Source organism: Primulina huaijiensis, chromosome 17 (assembly GCF_012295235.1).
Source record: "Primulina huaijiensis isolate GDHJ02 chromosome 17, ASM1229523v2, whole genome shotgun sequence".
Taxonomy (NCBI): domain Eukaryota; kingdom Viridiplantae; phylum Streptophyta; class Magnoliopsida; order Lamiales; family Gesneriaceae; genus Primulina; species Primulina huaijiensis.
In genome coordinates, this window is record NC_133322.1 from 13,725,588 (window position 1) to 13,743,897 (window position 18,310).

Consider the following 18,310-nt stretch of genomic DNA (forward strand, 5'->3'; position numbering starts at 1 on the left):
ACTTCCAATGACTCGAGAGTATTCTAATTGAGACATATTCTCACCTCGATTCTTTGATAGATGTTGACTGGTATCTATCGGGGTTCTAGCCAATGCAGATTCATCTGTATTGAATTTCTCAAGTATTTTGTCAACATAATGTGACTGACTTAGAACTAGCCCTTCTGATGTTCTATCCTTTTAATTCCAAGGATTACATCGGCTAAACCTAAATCTTTCATGTAAAATCTTGAGTTCAATAACTTCTTGGTGGATTTGATCATCTTATCATTACTACCCATGATAAGTATGTCATCTACGTAAAGACATAAAATGACATATCCATTTTCAGTGTTTTTTATGTATACACATTTGTCACATTCACTGAATTTAAATCAATTTTCCATCATGGCTTTATCAAATTTTTCGTGCCATTGCTTTGGTGCTTTTTTTAAGCCATACAGAGACTTTATCAGTTTACAAACCTTATTTTCTTGCCCAGTCTCAGAAAATCTCTCAAGTTGTTCTATGTAAATTTCCTCTTCTAAATCTCCATTTAGAAAAGCTATCTTTACGTCCATTTGGTGTACTTCAAGATTTCGCAAGGCGGCAATCGCAAGTATCACACGAACAGAGGTTATTCTTGATACATGAGAATATGTGTCAAAGTAATCAAGCCCTTCACGTTGATGGTAACAATTAATTACCAAACTGGCTTTATACTTATCTATGGTTCCATCTGATTTCATTTCCTTTTGAAAACCCATTTACAGCCTAGTGGTTTGCTTTTCGGAGGAAGATTTACTAATTCTCACGTATGGGTTTGTAAAATGGATTCCATTTCGGAATTGATAGCCTTTTTCCATAGAGGTCCCTCAAATGTACTCATTGCTTCCTTGAAACTTTGAGGTTCACTTTCCTCGTAAAAGTGATGAAATCCGGACCAAAGGATTTCTCAGTCCTAGTTCTCTTGCTACGTCTAAGTTCAATATCTTGATCAAGCTCTTGTTCTTTATCAATTGTCACATATAATCTTTTGGATGAACTTGGTTCTCCCTTAGATTTGTATGGAAACATGTGTTCAAAGAACGAAGCATTTCTTGATTCCATTATCGTATTCTTGTGAATATCAGGTATTTGAGATTTGTGTACAAGAAAACGATACGCACTACTGTTTTGAGAATATCCAATGAAAATGCAATCAACAGTTTTTTGTCCTATCTTTACTTTCTTTGGAGTGGGTATTGCTTCCTTGTCAAGACACCCTAGGGATGGCAATGGGTCGGGGCGGGGGCGGGTTTGCCATCCCCATCCCCGCCCCCGTTTTATATCCCCGCCCCCATCCTCGATTCTACAAAATCGAGGAATCCCCATCCCCGACCCCGTGGGGATGGGGATCCCCGTCCCCATCCCCGTCCCCCGTTTGAATTTTTTTTTGAAGAATTTATTTTGACGTCGTACATGACAACTTGACATGTACTCTCTCTCATCTCTTCCAAAATTATGAAATTATTATAATCTCTCTCTCCCCCTTAACGCGACATATATAAGCATGTTTCTTTTCCTTAAAAATTTAATCATAATTTGTTGTGGCTACTTCCATAATCCACATCCAAACAAAACTTGAATAATACGACTAGTTTTTCAAATTTTTGACCAAATAACCTATATGATCACAAACACCTTCAACTTCTCTCGACCAATTACAAGAACAAAACACAATCAATTGTATCCAACTTCACCAGCACAACTAATTGATTAGGTCCACCATCTGTACTAACATTTCATCAACACAAAAGAAAACCTAATCGGTACATTTCTTTTGTGCATCATCAGATTACTTTCTTCTCCATTATATCACATCACATTACTCCATAGTCCATGCTGTAATCAGTGTTACTGTTAGTGCATGACTCCGGTTCCTAAAAAATAATAAGACAGAGAGAAAAAATATATAAATTTCAAACACTTTAATACAATAAAAAAAATTAAATTATTACTTACCTCTATATCAGAATCGTTGTCAAACTTTTGATCCTTCGAAGATATAGAATCTAACAAAACAAATAAAAAATAAAAAATATTATAAATTAAAAATATAAATAAAGCATCATAAACAATTTTTACATGAAACTATTTAATACCTTGAATTTCACTCCATAACCAATCTCGATCACACATTAAAGCCTCCAAAGTTTTAGGATGAAGTCGATTACGGTGAACACTTAAAACTCTCCCACTAGTACTGAATGTTGATTCAGAAGCAACAGTCGTTACAGGAATGGCCAACACATCCTTTGCAATATCATGCAAAATGGGATATTTGATCCCATTCGTCTTCCACCAACATAAGATATCAAACTCACTTGTATTTCTTGGCAACAAAGACTCTTCTAAATAATAATCCAACTCCGACTTCTCAAGTTCAGTATTAGTATTGGAATCCATGAACATCTCAAATTTATCAACATAACTACCACGCTTAGGAAGTGGAGGCCTTAAATATGAAGATCCTGAATCTTTCACATGATCAACCATAGATAGAAGATACTCATGCAATATAATCATATTCGCAAGCTCTTCTCTCCCGTGATCTTGGTTGAAATGGTATGTCCCAAGCATCGTTGTCTCGTCACTGGATTTTGTTGGTTGCAATAGAGATTGCTTTATAGTCTTCTGTTTTTTGTGCAAACATGTTTTTATGTGGTCAAGCAAATGTCTGGTACCATTCTTACTTTCACCACCTAAAGACTTCTTACAATCATTGCATATCGCTTTCCATTTTCCTCCAATTAGCTTCCTCTCAAAATGATCCCATGCAGGAGATCTAAATTTTCTTTTATTTCCACTATCTGCTCCCATAATTTCAGCATCTAAATTCTCATTTTGAGGTATTTCATTTTCCTCGTTCAAAACACTATCATTTTTCGATGCAAGTTCTTGACTTCCTACAGTTGGAGCAGTCTCAACCTCTTTATCATTAGATTCCATCTGAAATGATATCAAATAATTTGCATAAGAGATAATTATGGATAATTAAAACAAACTTATCATTGTGTTAAAAAAAAGAACAAGTTTTCACTAAATCCAAAATTCATTGAACAAATAGAAACAAGGAAAAGGTAGATGATGAAACCATATAATATGCACTGATTTAACAATGAAGAACAAAAGATTCAAGTTAAAATACAAAAGATTCAGTCCAAACAACTCGGTCATTAACCTTTTTCACTATTCGATAACTCATTCCGTCTCTGCAATTTTTCAAAAAAAAATAGCTCACCGAAATGCTCGCACACCCATAAGAAAATAAGAAATGCTCGCACACCCATAAGAAATGCTCGCACACTCATTCGGTCTCTGATACTATCTCATTACCCATAAGCATTAACTCTCCCACCTACCACTGCTAATTACCTTTTCTTAACAGCAGATTATGATAAAGCACACAGCAAAATAATATGGCAAATAATAATATAGACGACACAACAAATAATATGGCAACAGAGCAATCTAAAGCACACACGCGCACAAACCGAACAAGGCAATTGCGAACAAATCATCAAATTATCCTAATTTGATAAATCCCATATCAAAACCTAGCAGGAGCAAGGATTTAATGCCCAAAAAAATTATATCAACAAATCTTTACACAAAAATTATATCAACAAATCTTTACCCATAAGAATAGAATTGGTGACTTACCATTTGTCGTGAAGAGTTGGAGACTTGGAGACTTGGAGTGTGAGTTGGAGACTATTTGAGGCGTCAGGCGTCAGGCGTCAGGCGTGAATCGGTGGTGAAGGGGAGAATGGGAATTGAAGGGTTAGGTTAGATATTTTTTTATTTTATATATTATTATTTGTATAATTATTATTATTGTTATTATTATTATTATTATTAGTATTAGTATTATTCCAACCAATAACCAACTTTCTTTTTTATTATTATTAATATTATCGGGGCGGGTTCGAGGATGGGGATATCATCCCCATACCCGCCCCCGAATCATTGCGGGGATTTTAAAAATCCCCGAAATCGAAATCGAAACCGAAAGCTCTCCCCCGAAACCGCCCCGTTTTGGGTTTTCCCCGCGGGGACCCGAACCCGCGGGGAAAATTGCCTTCCCTAAGACACCCCCACACTCGCAAGTATTGGTAGGAAAGACTTCTACATTTCCATAACTCGTATGGAATTTTATCTTGCTTTTTTCGGGACACCTTATTTAAAAGGTAATTTGCTGTTAGAACAGCTTCTCCCCACATGTTCTGTGATAAAACAGAACTTAGTAACAACGCATTCAACATTTCTTTAAAGGTGCGATTCTTTCTCTCTGCAATGCCATTTTGCTGAGGAGAATAAGATGCAGTTCTTTCATGTTTGATACCGTGTTGAGCACAAAACTCAGCAAATGGTGATTCATATTCACCTCCACGATCACTTCTTAGCACCTTAATTTTCTTTCTAAGTTGGTTTTCAACTTCACTCTTATCAAGTGGCTCACTACTTCTTTCAATTGTGAATCTTATCAAGTGGCTCACTACTACTTTCAATTGTTCGAAAAGATGATCTCATTAGTTTTGCCTCAACACATGTTTCACATTTGTGTTGTTTATCAATTTGGTATGCATGAATGCTTTTCATGTTAATTAGTCTACGAATTGTATCGTAATTAACGTGTCCAAGTCTACCATGCCACAAACAAGAAGACTCAAGCAAGTAAGCAAAAGTATTAACTTTATTCATCACTGGCTTAATAGCCATTACATTGATTTTGAATAACCCATTACAAACATAACATTTGCCAACAAACATTCAACTTTTCGACAAAACCACCTTATCTGACTCGAAGACAATGCGGAAACCATTCTTGTTAAGAAGCGACCCTGACAGCAAGTTCTTGCGGATGTCAAGTACATACAGCACGTTGTTCAAAGTCAGTTCTTTTCCAAATGTCATCTTTAGGACAACTTTTCCTTGACCCTTGATTACAAAAGTAGCGGAATTTCCCATGAATAGCTTTTTCCCATTCACATATTCCTCAAGAGTAGCAAACATCTCCTTGTCGGAGCAAACATGGCGTGTGACACCAGTGTCGATCCACCACTCCCTTAGGTTAGAACCCACGAGATTAACTTCTGATATTACAACATAGAGATTCATGTTCGAAACTTCCTGAGAAATGTTTTCTACCACATTCGCCTCTCGGTTTCTCTTCGGCTTCTTACACACAAATGCCTTGTGACCCATGCCATCACAGTTATAGCGTTTTCCAGAGAACTTCTGCTTTGAAACGCCTCCTTTGGGTCCCATCTTCAACCTTTTGTTGGAGGAGGAAAAGGTTATCTTTTTAGAGCTTTGACCATGCTCGACAACATTTGCCTTAGCGACAACAGGAGAAAACAATCGTCTTTCTGAACTCTAGTTGTCTTTCTCGATACGAAGTCGAACAATGAGCTCTTCAACATTCATCTCTTTTCCCTTGTGCTTCAAGTAATTTTTGAAATCCTTCCAAGCTAGTGGTAGCTTCTCAACAATAGCAGCCACTTGGAATGATTCGCTCAAAGTCACCCCCTCACCGTGAATCTCGTGAAGAATAACTTGGAGTTCTTGAACTTGGCTGATAACCAGCTTCGAATCCATCATTTTAAAGTCCAGAAAGCGGCCAACAAGAAACTTCTTGGCATCGGCATCCTCGGTTTTGTACTTTCTGTCAAGGGATTCCCATAACTCTTTAGCCGTTTTCTTTTCGCAAAACACGTTGTAGAGCGAATCGGCCAATCCGTTTAGTACATAGTTTCTGCATAAGAAATCAGAATGATTCCATGCCTCCACCGCAGTAACATATTCAATATCTCCCTCACCCTCTTAGAGTTTAGGAGCATCTTCAGAGAGGAATCTTGTCAGGTTCAGCATCGTCAAGTAAAATAGCATCTTCTGCTGCCACCTTTTAAAGTCCACACCAGTGAACTTCTCATGTTTTTCACCGTGACTGGCTGGGACAGCAACCGCAGCAGCACGTGGGGTAGCATGAGGGACAATATGAGGCACAGTAGGGACAACATGACCAGTTTCCCTTTGCACGCTAGTTTCAGTAGCCATATCTAAACTTTATCACGTAATGAGTAAATTTTTTTTTTTAGTTTGTTAGCCAAATATGCTAATTACAAATGAACTTGTAAAGATAAAGTAGTAACCGAAACAAGTGAGTTGTTTACAGTATGATTATTGTGCAAAAGAAAACAAAACCAAACCGAGGCCTGTAGCGTGTACAGTTTCCTTAAAACAGATTCGTCCCCTCCAGTATGTGCTTTGAAGATCGTCTTGGACGTCTATTTCCCGGGATACAACGGAACAACCAGCAGTGACTTAGCACGAGGGACTACTACGGCGAACTGAAAACATATATTTACTTTATCACCGAGATTTAACGGAGGCCAAATGGAAAGATAACAATATGAAATGCAAGAGAGTGCTTGAAAACGATAAAATTTTCATGTGTATGAAATGAGGAAATGAACCAACTATTTATAAGCCCCAAAATGCACATCAAGAGTCATGCAAGATTAATTAACTCAATTAATCTTCCCATTAACTCAAGAATATGAAGAGCCAAAACTCTTCAATTAACTCAAGAAAGTGGAGAGCCAAAAGGCACTCACACATTCATGAGACATAATTTTAATTCAAACTCTAAATTTGATTTAAATTTCCAACCAGTCATACTCGATAAGACTATAAGTATATGATCGGAAATACAACAAGCAAAGAGTAAATAAGTGTGGAAAGTAAATAGACATAATTTGTTTATGAAAGTTCAAAGGTAAACTCATCATACGCCTCTCCTTCTTTCTTAACTTAGGAAGATATCGCTAGAAAACGTCTACATCACACAAAAAGATGGATTACAGATTTACTGTCTCAACTCAACTTCAAGATCACATAGCAGGACGACTAACGTCAAGATGACAAAACATGATGATTTACAGCACACTAATTAAACGTCGAGATCACAAAACAAGACGATTTACAAGTAGTACATACAAACACATGTTTGATATAAAAACGAGGTCGGTAGCTTGCAACTTGGCATATACACACAGAGAATTGTTAGTGTATGATTATAAGATCAGCTAGGTGGACAATCATGGTAGTCTTTGAAGTTAGCTTTAAATGCTCTAAAATGCTCTTGAATGATCTTGATCTTAAAGAACTCAGTGAGTTTTCGTAACTTCATAAATGACCCAATGATAGATATTTATAGTCTTAGGTCCCAACGATCAACAATCATAAATAGAAAATGATCGAATCTGTTGCAAGTTGAGGAGTGTCTTTTTTTCTAATGATGAATCGTATCTAGTCATTTAATGCTCATTTAATCTTGTACTATCAATGTAAAAGTAATCGTTGGAGTCCGTATGTCGGATTATCATAATTTTCTGTGGATATATACTTCTAGTTTTCTTATCTTAAAGATTTTAATATCTTCAGTGTTGTCATGTTCTAGATTTCACTGATCTTATCTTGATCACTTGAGAAATCTTTCTGATCTGATGCTCTTAATCTTCTGTTCTAAAAAGATTAGAGTACTTCAAATTTCTCTTTTGTTCTCATAAAGTTTTTCCTGATCTTGGAACATTTGAACTTTATGAATTATTCTTCTTTTATTTGATCTGATCTGACGAACATATTTGGTCTCTAATTTTGAATAATGCCTTAATACTCTATCTTGATTATCTTGAACTGATTATCTGGAAGATTATTAACGAACTGAGCTTGATCTCTCATGTGAAACGAATCTTGATCTCTGATCATGTTAGAGTACCTTTGCTCTGACCTTGTTAGGCTGCAACAGAAAGGTTAGTTCACTAAATTTAAGTATTGTCATTATCCAAAACTAATATTCTAAAACAATCTTACAATCTCCTTCATATTAAAATATTGGTTGAATGTTTTCCTGATTCCTCTGAGGCGGGTTGTGCATTATACTACTGATTTCTGTCATAAAGATGGATAAAATTTCCCTGGTGTCGATGGGAATTCGATGATCTTTTCCTTTAATATATCTCATTTTTGTGATTTTTATAAGTGAAGCGAGGTAGTGGAGTGGAGTTGCAGAAGAGATATCCATTTCTGTAGCAGCAGTCTTGAATGAAGTATCAGATTCTGTCGATTTTCGGTCTTCATCGTGGTGTAAAGAGACGTGTCCAAACATTTTGTGCCGAGTCTAGCTTTTCTTGGATTTATGATCTTGGACATGGATGCACGTCTTCCCCAAGGTTGTACCCATCTAACATGTGAAGCCAGTAAATCATGTCGTTGCTGTGTTCTTGGCGATAGCAGTGGCTTGTTGAGTTGAATTGGTGTTTGTTTGGAAAACTAGGAATGCTCTATCAAACCAATCAAGACATTCTATATGTATGAAGGCCATTCAAGTAATTTCTATAATGAAAAATCCTTGTGATTGGTAAATTTTTTATCATCCCGACAATGAAACGGTCACGAGACTTTAGCAAAGGTATTGGATTTGGCTAAAGTTGGGTCCAAGGAGAGACGACGTACGGAAGGCCTTATCATTCGGTCTAAGCAAAACAATCACCTTCTTTCCCCTTAGTTGTTGGGTAAAACTGCTAGTGTGATGCTTGAACTATTTTCTCCCATCTTTCATTCTCAACCTATTACGAGTCTCATTATTATGAGTCTCGTCTCATCTCGACTATAGGGGAAAAACGAACTTCGAACCAGTGTTTGAATTCGAGACTCTCTTATCTAACAAATGAGTATTTAATAATAGTCATCGTGAATAAAAGGGCAACCTAGGAAAAATTCGACAATTGGGTTGATGTCGACATTGATCGAGGTATTAATCTATAGGGTGGATAAATGTTATGCCCCATATGTCTAATGTAAATCAATACACCCAATGAAAATATGTTTCGGCACACAAGGTACTGTGTTTGATCTCTAATTTGAGAGGGCTACTTTTTGGATCATATTTTACCAAGGGAAAAAATATCTCCAAGATATATTCATATTCAAGTAAACGAGTAAAGCAAGATAAGATAATGCAACCTAGGGTGATTTGAGTCTAAACAGTGGCTGCAAGTCTATATCACCATACATACGCATAGATAACAACGAAGTATAAGCAGGCACTCGATACGGAGCACTTGAAGTAGTAGTACACTTGGAAATATGTAAGACTGGGATTAAGAAACCACAAGAAAATTCTTCAACAATTTAAGCTTCAGCCAAACCCTCTGCTGCTGCAACAAAACCCATGCTGAAGTAAAAGTTAATGCACGTCAATTCCTTCTTTTTTGCATCAATCAGCGTCATTTTAAGGGTGTATGATCCCTGCATGCGACATAATATGCATCTAAGTGTCAAATTTATGCATGATTTATCGACCTTTTCCTTGTATTAAATTTTAGTCTGTCTCATCAGGGGGTTTGTTCGAACTTGGTGGTACTGATGTCTCATGTTGTAACACCACAAATCCACGTCGTGTGAATGCTTATGCCATGAGATTAAGATCAGATATTAAAGTGCCGAAAAAGAGTACTGAAATACAGATAGGATCAATGACTTACAAATGGTGTGATTCCAGGCAATGCTTGCTTGTGAGTTATTGTAAAATTGCCGTTTGAAACAGGGCACTCTGTTTTTTTACAAAGGTCGTGAGTCTCACTGTGGATGTAAAATCCAAAGTATGCAACATCAATTTTCAGTTTTCCACCGGAAATTGCTTCATCTGCATGAATACTTCAGGTAAGACTTCAGCAAAACAGAACATAAAAATTCAATTGTCATAATAAATTTTTGAGAAGCTGAGTATTAACTGAAAATAAATTATCTCAAGGTTTATAATGTGCTCTCGGTGAAGACAACAAGAGTTCAGAAAGACGATTGTTTTCTCCTGTTTCCGCTAAGGCAAATGTTGTCGAGCATGGTTAAAGCTCTAAAAAGAGAACTGATACTCCCAAACTAAGGACAACGCAAACTCAAGCCTCAAATGTTCCACCACCAAGTATGATTAGAATACGGAACTGGTGCTTTACATTCACATAGTACTACACCAATTATAGGACCATAAAAGATTAAAGCAGCAATCAAGAAATTACCCGTAGCCGCGTTAATTGTAAAGGTAGTCTCGACGCCTCTGGAAATGGGAAAAGGGGTTATATCAATTCCACTGACCTTGACATCATAGTTGGCCTTCTTATCTGCCAAGTAATTAGACAAACCACATATCAACAAAGATAATGCAAAAATTACAGCAGATTTTGAGTATAGATCTTCTGCAAATTAAAAAGCCATCCAATTCTAAGATGAGATGGTATGTTGCATACAAACATCCACTCCATTTTCTTTAATTCAAAAAGCAGGACACAAAAATAGACAGCATAAGCTGAAAACATTGGCAGCTCAAGAATGTAGGATTGGGGCGGATTACCTACTTTTGGGGTCAAAGTTATGGTTTCGGACAATAAAAAGTGAAAATTTGAATTTTCTTCTTAACATTTTGGAACATGCATGCCCAAATAGATCCAACCGTTTTCTATATACATAAGTTAAATCCAGGAGCTGTGAAAGTGGACAGATTTCAAGATTTCGGGGATTCATCAAAATTATTTACAAAGATCAGCTTAAAAAAAAGCTAGATCGAGATTGAATGCTCGAACTTACCATGAAACGGGAATCAAAATGACACAATTCGATTACAATTTCAAATTTTTTGAAATTCCGGGTAAAATAACTTCAGCAAGCACAATCCAGAAGTCTATATCATCTTCAATTTTGGAATTATCCTCGGATAAGATTTTAAACCGATCTCTTCCAAAACGAGTAATTACACTTACGAAGAAATTCGTTCAACTCCTCCATCAGGGAACAAATAGGGTAAATCCCATTCATCATAATAACAATCAAAATCAAAAACAAAATTAAGATAGAAAAAAACAAAGGGAATCATACTGCAGTATTCGACTTCGCGGGTCGTAGCGGAAGTCAAAGGCACTAGCAGACCAACCACGCAAATTAGGGCACCAATCGTCTTCTTCAACTGCGCCATAGTCACCGCGAGTCCAATATCAGTACCTGAACAGAAATCGAAATTTTCTGATGAGAATTTTCTGCTAGAACTCTCAAGGTGAACAATTTTTGTGGCTTGCTTGAAGAGAGAGCAAAATATGATGAAATGAAAATAGGTGTGGAAACTATAAAGGGCCAACTGTCCTATCCTCGCCTATTTTTTTTTATATAATTTCTTTATCGATATTTGATTTGGATTTGAATGTTCTAGAAAACTTAAATAGGTATTTTAAAAATATTTTATTAGAAATAATACAAATTAAATTGATTAAGAAACTGAAATATTGCTAACTTTTATTCATATTATATTATCATTTATCCGGGACTTGAAACCAATAATATTTTAAGGAATATGTCTCGATTTATTGAGATCTATCACTTAGTTTATATATTTTAAAATTAATATTTTTAACATAAAAATAATATTTTTTATTCAAATTGATATATATTATACATATATTTTTATATAAAAAATAATTTTTTTAGGTCTAATCAGCATATATTATTACAAACCAAAAAATAGTCTTTTTGCAGTAAAAAATTATAATTTGAAAATTAACAAATAATATTTTTTATGATTCCTATCGGAGATCCATCTTAAAAGGTTGAGTCATGGCAGTTTCTCAAGAGTATTTTTGTTATATATCGATTTTAACATGTTTGGCATGATTTTCGAGATTACATTAAGAATATTTTTAGAATATTTTTAATAATTAATATTATATAACAATTTGAGATATTTAAAATTTGTTATTTTATTAATAATTTTTTGGGATAGGAATAATTTAGTTGACATTGAAATAAATATTTTCAGATTTGGATAAGCCTGAGATAATTTATATTTGATATTTTAAAATTTGAATAAGATCGTGATAACTTTATACTTTAATAAACTTATCGTGACAAAGCTTTATTTAATTTAATTAAATATTTTATAAAATTATAAAGACCCATATGTTTGGCCACCTAAAACAATGTGTTAGACTTAATTTAATTGTGGTGATGAGAGTCAAAACATATAGACCGTATCAAGTTTAAGCAGCAGACAGTACATATAGCAGAAGCCTAGTATCGCTTAAAACAGAAGCAGTATTTCATGAGTACTTATAAGCTTAGAAAAGCAGAAGCAGAACTTAGGTTAAACAGAAGCAAAACTTAACGTCTTTGATTGATCGTTGTTATCTTAAATGTTATCGTTACTTTACCTAGTACTAGTATTAATTGCACCATTAATGTTGTACAAAGACATTTAACGCTCCTTACCGTTTGTGGTATGAAACAAAGACTGATAATTTTGAAACCTTTTTGTTGGACCCTTTTTAGGTGACAAAGCTGATTCTACTCAGAAGTCAAAAGAAGCCGTTTTGCTTATAGACGTTGGACTCAAAGTTTCTATATAAGAATCAATCTTCATAGAAACATACACGAATCATATTTGAGAATACACTATCTGTCAAAACGTCTTTTGAGCTATCTCAACTACTATCCATTAAGAAGCTCAACATACAGAAAAGCAGCACACGTTTCATATCATATATCTGATCTTGTGAGATCAATTTGTATTGTTGTTTCTTAGTCTCTTCGAAGCTATTCAATTTAATATACTTCACTGAGAAGAGTCTGTAATTTGGAAAAGAGTCTTTATCAAAATCTTACTGTATTACTTGTGTTGTGTTGTGAAACTAAGAGTATTAGTAGGCAAAGGATAAGTCCTGCTGAAGTGTGTGTGTACAAGAGTGGTACTGTAAAATCCAAAGTCTTTTAGTGATACCTTCTGGAAACAGAAGAAGGGGAGACGTAGAAGATTTTATCTTCGAACTTCCAGAAACAACCATCGTCTACTGCCTACTGTTTTTATTGTTTTCACCCTATACCATCAGATTATTTCCGCACTTATTTTGTGATCTGCTGGATAATCATTCGAACAAGAATAGTTATGATCTCTAACAGGATTCTAGCACCCTTTGCAAAAACATTCAACAAAAGAAAGAGTTTATTCACCCCCTTCTAAACTCTATATCGATCCCCAATAAGTTGTATCAGAGCAGATTTTTTCTTGTTCTGAAAATTTACAACAGTTATTGCACATTTCAGCAAGGTTCCTATGTTCTCTAAAGAAGATTTCGATGACTGGAAGATCAAGATGTAAGCCCATCTTGCAGCTCAAGACGATAAAATGTGGTTTGTCATCACAGATGGCCTATTGAAAAGTCTAAAGCCTAATACTGCTGTTGCTATTACTGAAGGCGCACCACAAATGCTTGAGAAGCATAGAAGTGAATGGACTGGCGAGGACAAAAAGAAAGCCAACCTAGACAACGTTGCGAAAGACATTCTCTACAAGACACTTGATAAAAACACCTGGTGATATGGCATGTTTCAATTGTGGAAAAATTGGGCACTTCATTGCAGACTGTCCAAAGCCTAAGAAGGATGACCAGAAGAAGAAAGATTACAAGCGTAATGATAAGAAGTCCAGAAGAGACCACAAGACAATGATTGCTGAGGAAAGTAAATCAAAGTGGGCAACTCTAGCTCTGAGTCATCTGATTCAGATAACTATTCCAGTGACAGTGATGTAGATGAAGTCAAATGTCTCATGACAGACACCGAATCAGACTCGACATCTGGAGAGGTATTTGATTTTGATTCTGATGAATTTACAAGAAATGATTTGGTTAAAGCACTGCATGACATGGTAGAAGACTACTCTGGACTTTCTCAATCATTCAAGGAGGTCAAGATTGAAAATCAAGACTTAAAAGATCAAATCAGTAAGTTCACTTTCTTACAAGAGAACAGCTGTAATGATCTGAAAGTTAAGATAAGTAGATTGAAAAATGAGAATGAAAGAGTGAATGCAGATTACCAGACAATGAAATCTGAAAATCAGAAGCTATCAGTTCTGATAGATGCATGGAACAAGTCTTCTGTTTCATTGGAAAAGATGCAAGAATTACATAAACAATCTAAAGACAAGAGTGGTCTCGGTTTCATTAATGATGAAAGCTGTAACGCCCCGAAAATTTTAAAGTCCACGCGAACCACATGCATACAATTATTAAATTCTCTTGTATTTTAAGTAATTGTTTTAATTCCATGAATTAAATATGTTATGTATATTTACATTTTTAAACTATATTTTTCTATATGGTTTCATTAAAATGTATTTTTAAAGGTTATTCGAGTTGCGATCGAGGAACGGAGACCGAGGGCTGAAACGTAGAAAATTTTTTTATTAAGAAATTGTTTTTAATTATTTAAATTAAGGGTAATGATTTTTCTTATTTTTGAAAATAAAGGGTTTTGAAACAAAAATACGAACGTTTTGGCAACCCGACTAATAAATTCACAAACTTTTCTAAACAACATAATTTTTAGTATTTTAATTAAACACTTTTGGGCCTAATTAATTTTCCTAATGGGCCTAAACCTTTGTTAGTGTTTAATTAACTATTTAAAACTAAAAACCCACCCCATAACCTATGGATTCACACGCCACACACCCCACAATCTCACAAATTCTCTCAACACAATACACGACACACACACAAGGATTTCAAGGAAGAAAGTTTTCAAATATTGCAAGGAAAATCAAACCAAGGTCGTTCGTCGCCGTTCTTCGCAATCGTCAACGTTTAATCGTGCGTTAAATACGCAAAAGCACGCCATAATTCTCTTTTTACTCATCCATCACACCATAGTATTTATTTAATTGTGTTTTGCATGAAAAACAAATTGCACATCATGATATTTTCGTAACTATGCCTATGTGTGTGGTAAACTTTTGTGTTTTGGTTCAAAAATCATGTTTAATTTGTGTTAAGGGGCTGCCACGGTTAGGGTATGGATTAAGATTGTTTTTACACAAAGTTTATGGTCCTAGAAACACACCAAATAAGTTGCAAACTTGAATAAAAAAAGCTGGAAAAAAAACGTAGGCATCAATTAGAAGAACCGAGAGTTTGTGGGTCTTCATGGGTGCGGCTACTGTTGCATGGGTTGATGGGGCTCGACCAGGGCTTGTCCAGGGTTAGGGGTGGTCTCAGTCTAGGGCTGAGTAGGGTCCTAGCCATGCTAGGATTCGAAATAAGCGGGCTGGGAGGAGTCCTATCCATGAAGGACTCCTACCCGAGAATTGGCAGCAATTGTGCGCATGTTTCAGAAGCTGGTGCAAGGAGAAAGGGCTCGGCCAGGGGGCTTGGTGTGGGCTAGGTGTGGTCCATAGGGTCCTAGGAGAGTGCTTAGGGGGCTGGTTCAAGGGGCGACTCGATGGTTGGGTGGTTAGCAACAGAAAACGTGAGGGAAGCTCCTACGTACGCGAGGTTGCTGTGTTGTTCAGTTGGTGGCTGCTCGCGTCCAGGGGTTTGGGTCGGTCTGGGCTGGATCTGGATGTGGTCCAGGGAAGGTTAGGGTGTGCTGGGCTCGGTGGTGGCTCAGTTGGTAGAGTCCTAGGGTCACTAGGAGTTCTTATGCGTGAGTTCATCCTTGGGTAGATTGTGTAGCTTAGTTCCAGGTGAGTTTGAGCGAGCCTTGGCTAGGTTTAGGGGCTTGGGCTTGGTCAGAAAGGTTCCTAGATGGGTTGGCTCGGGTTTGGCTCGAGGTGACTCGGGCGTGGCTCGAGTAAATTAGGAGATGGCTCGGTGTGTTCCTCGAAGGGTCAAAAACGAGATTAATTAAACTAAAATTGAATCCATGGGTCCACGGGCGTGGCTTGTTACTTGGAAGGGTAGAATAAATCATAAAAATACTATGTTTAAAATTTGGGATCAAAATAACGAGTTTTGGATTTAATCGCATCACGAAACGTTAATTAACGAGTTAATTGAAACACCTAGTTTTGAGCTTTATAAAATAATGAAAAATTTGGTTTAAGCTTAAATAATTATTATAAGTCTAAGTTTTGAATTTGGTAATTTTATATTAAGGTTTGGTTTAATTCGGGATTAAAACGCATTAATATGTCACATTTAAAGATTAATTTAAAAGTCATCGATTTATGCTAAATAAAACTATGAGAAAATTCATGTAAGCTTAAATAAATATTTCTGATATGTTAGAGTCAATGAAATAAAGAAAAATTCAAAAACATGAAATTTTACGTCCATGGGTGAAACGGTCATTTTACACCTAGAAATTAGTAAACGTCATGGCAGTGTCCTGAATGCTGTTTTATGTGATAATATGATTATTTTCTATAGTTATGGATGTTTATGGAATTTTATATGTTAAAATTATATTTTAAACATTTATGGGATTTTATATGTTAAAATGATATTTTAAATGTTTAGGGAATTTTATATGTTTATGATTTAATATGTCAAAATGTTATTTTAAATGTTTTGAGGTTAAAATGATTATTTTTAAATGTTTATGAAATGTTCATGATTAAATTACGATTTTTAAATGTCCATGGATTTTTATGATTTAAAGATTGACATTTAAAAGACATGTTTTATGCTTGGTTTCAAAAGAAAAATGTGATGTTATGCATGATTTATGCTTGGTTTCAAAAGAAAAATGTGATGTTATGCATGATTTTTATAAAGTAATGAGAATGTTAAACGTTGAAGGATGTGAAGTAATTGTGACTAATTCGATAATGTTGGAGATATCGTGAGGGTTATGGTCCTAGTGGGAGCCCAACGATCGTGTTTTCATCATTACGAATATGTGGTAACGGTTATGTGGTAACAGTTTTGTGGTAACGGTAAGAATGGGAATGTCGTGAGGGGAAAAGGCCCCCGAGGAACCCATTTGTGGGAAAAGGCCCCAGAGGGAACCCTGACGATCGTATTTCTATTCGATGAGGATAGGTCAAGGCCCAGTTGACCTGTGAGAGTGTCGCTGGAGTCCCCGCTGCCCAGTGCTGTGGTTACATGTAGATGGATCCATCGACTTTTTGAGGTTTAATGAAAGTCACAATTAACGATCTGAATTCAAAAAAAGAAAAGGAAAAGGAAAAGGAAAAGGAAAAATGTTGATGATCATGATAAAATGATTTATGTTATGAAATGAGGAAAAAGGAAAAGTTGAGGTTTACGCTATGCATGTCATGAAAATGTTTATGTTTAAAGTTGATACATCATTATGAAAATTTTTTTATTTAAAGTTCATGCATCATAAAAAGGTTTACGAAAATGTTCATTTTTAAAGTTTATGCATCTTCATGAAAGCGATATTTTAAGTACAAGTATTTTTCACTGTTGCTTGTGGTTTTATACGTATTACTTGTTATCAAGAATATGACGTGTTGAGTCTTTAGACTCACTAGGTGTGATTGATGGGTGTTTATGATATTCATGTTATGGGAGGTCTTAATGGTTGATCTGACTGGACTGAAGGTGCACACGACCCGAGGACCAGCGCTTCTAGCTTTCTGCAATTATGTTTATGATTTATGTTAAAGATTTTTACGATTTTTTATTTACGCTTTTGAGTGATTTTTGAGAGAATTATAGTATGGGCTGTATTTCTCAAATATATAGTTGGTTGTTTTAATTTTAAAATGGTTCTAAAATATTTTTATGCAAATGTGTATGATTCGGCCGATACTATGTAAGGGTTTTAAAAAAAAATTTCTAGCACATTTTTAGCAAAAAGAAAGTCAGACGTTTCAAAAGCACTTTTGAAACTAGTACAAAGACAAACCTGGATATAAGCAAAGGGAAATTCATTGAAACGTCTGCCCTTTTTATTGCTTTAAAAGTACTCGAAAAATTTTTTTTTTTTTTTTCGGCCAATAAACTAACACATGAAAATATTTTGCCCTCTTTAAAATAAACGTCAACCCACTAGCATTTAAAAATTCAAGTGAAATAGTCATAAAGTAATAGCGTCTACTGTTTGCCAAATCTAAAAGTAATAAGTTTGAAAAGGTATAGCTCATACTAAGCCTCTCAAAAACTCTCAGAAACTCTCAAAAGCATAAATAAATAGTCTTAAAATCTTTAATTTAAATCATAAAGCATAATGCGGAAAATGAAACGCCGGTCCTCGGGTTGTGTGCACCTTCAGTCCAGTAGTATCACTCATCAAGACCTCCCTCAATACCACCTGCATCCATCACACCTAGTGAGTCTAAAGACTCAACACACCATAATCTTGATAACGAGTAGTATAATAATAAAATCACATGCAACAGTGAAAATACTTTTAAGTAAAATAACATTTCATGACATGCATAAACTTTAACATTATCCTCAACATGACATAAATCCTTTAATCATGATCATAA

At 35.4% G+C, this 18,310-nt stretch overlaps 1 protein-coding gene across 1 annotated transcript; it reads right to left on the reverse strand.

Annotated features, from left to right (window-relative positions):
- Nucleotides 1-9,042: 9,042 nt before the first annotated feature.
- On the reverse strand, nucleotides 9,043-11,217 carry LOC140963543 (uncharacterized). The gene is made up of 4 exons (XM_073422908.1): nucleotides 10,957-11,217; nucleotides 10,104-10,205; nucleotides 9,573-9,733; nucleotides 9,043-9,336 (listed from the first exon to the last, which is right to left on the reverse strand). The coding sequence occupies exons 1-4, from the start codon at nucleotides 11,051-11,053 to the stop codon at nucleotides 9,220-9,222; spliced, it is 477 nt and encodes a 158-aa protein (XP_073279009.1). The 5' UTR covers nucleotides 11,054-11,217; the 3' UTR covers nucleotides 9,043-9,219.
- Nucleotides 11,218-18,310: the final 7,093 nt, after the last annotated feature.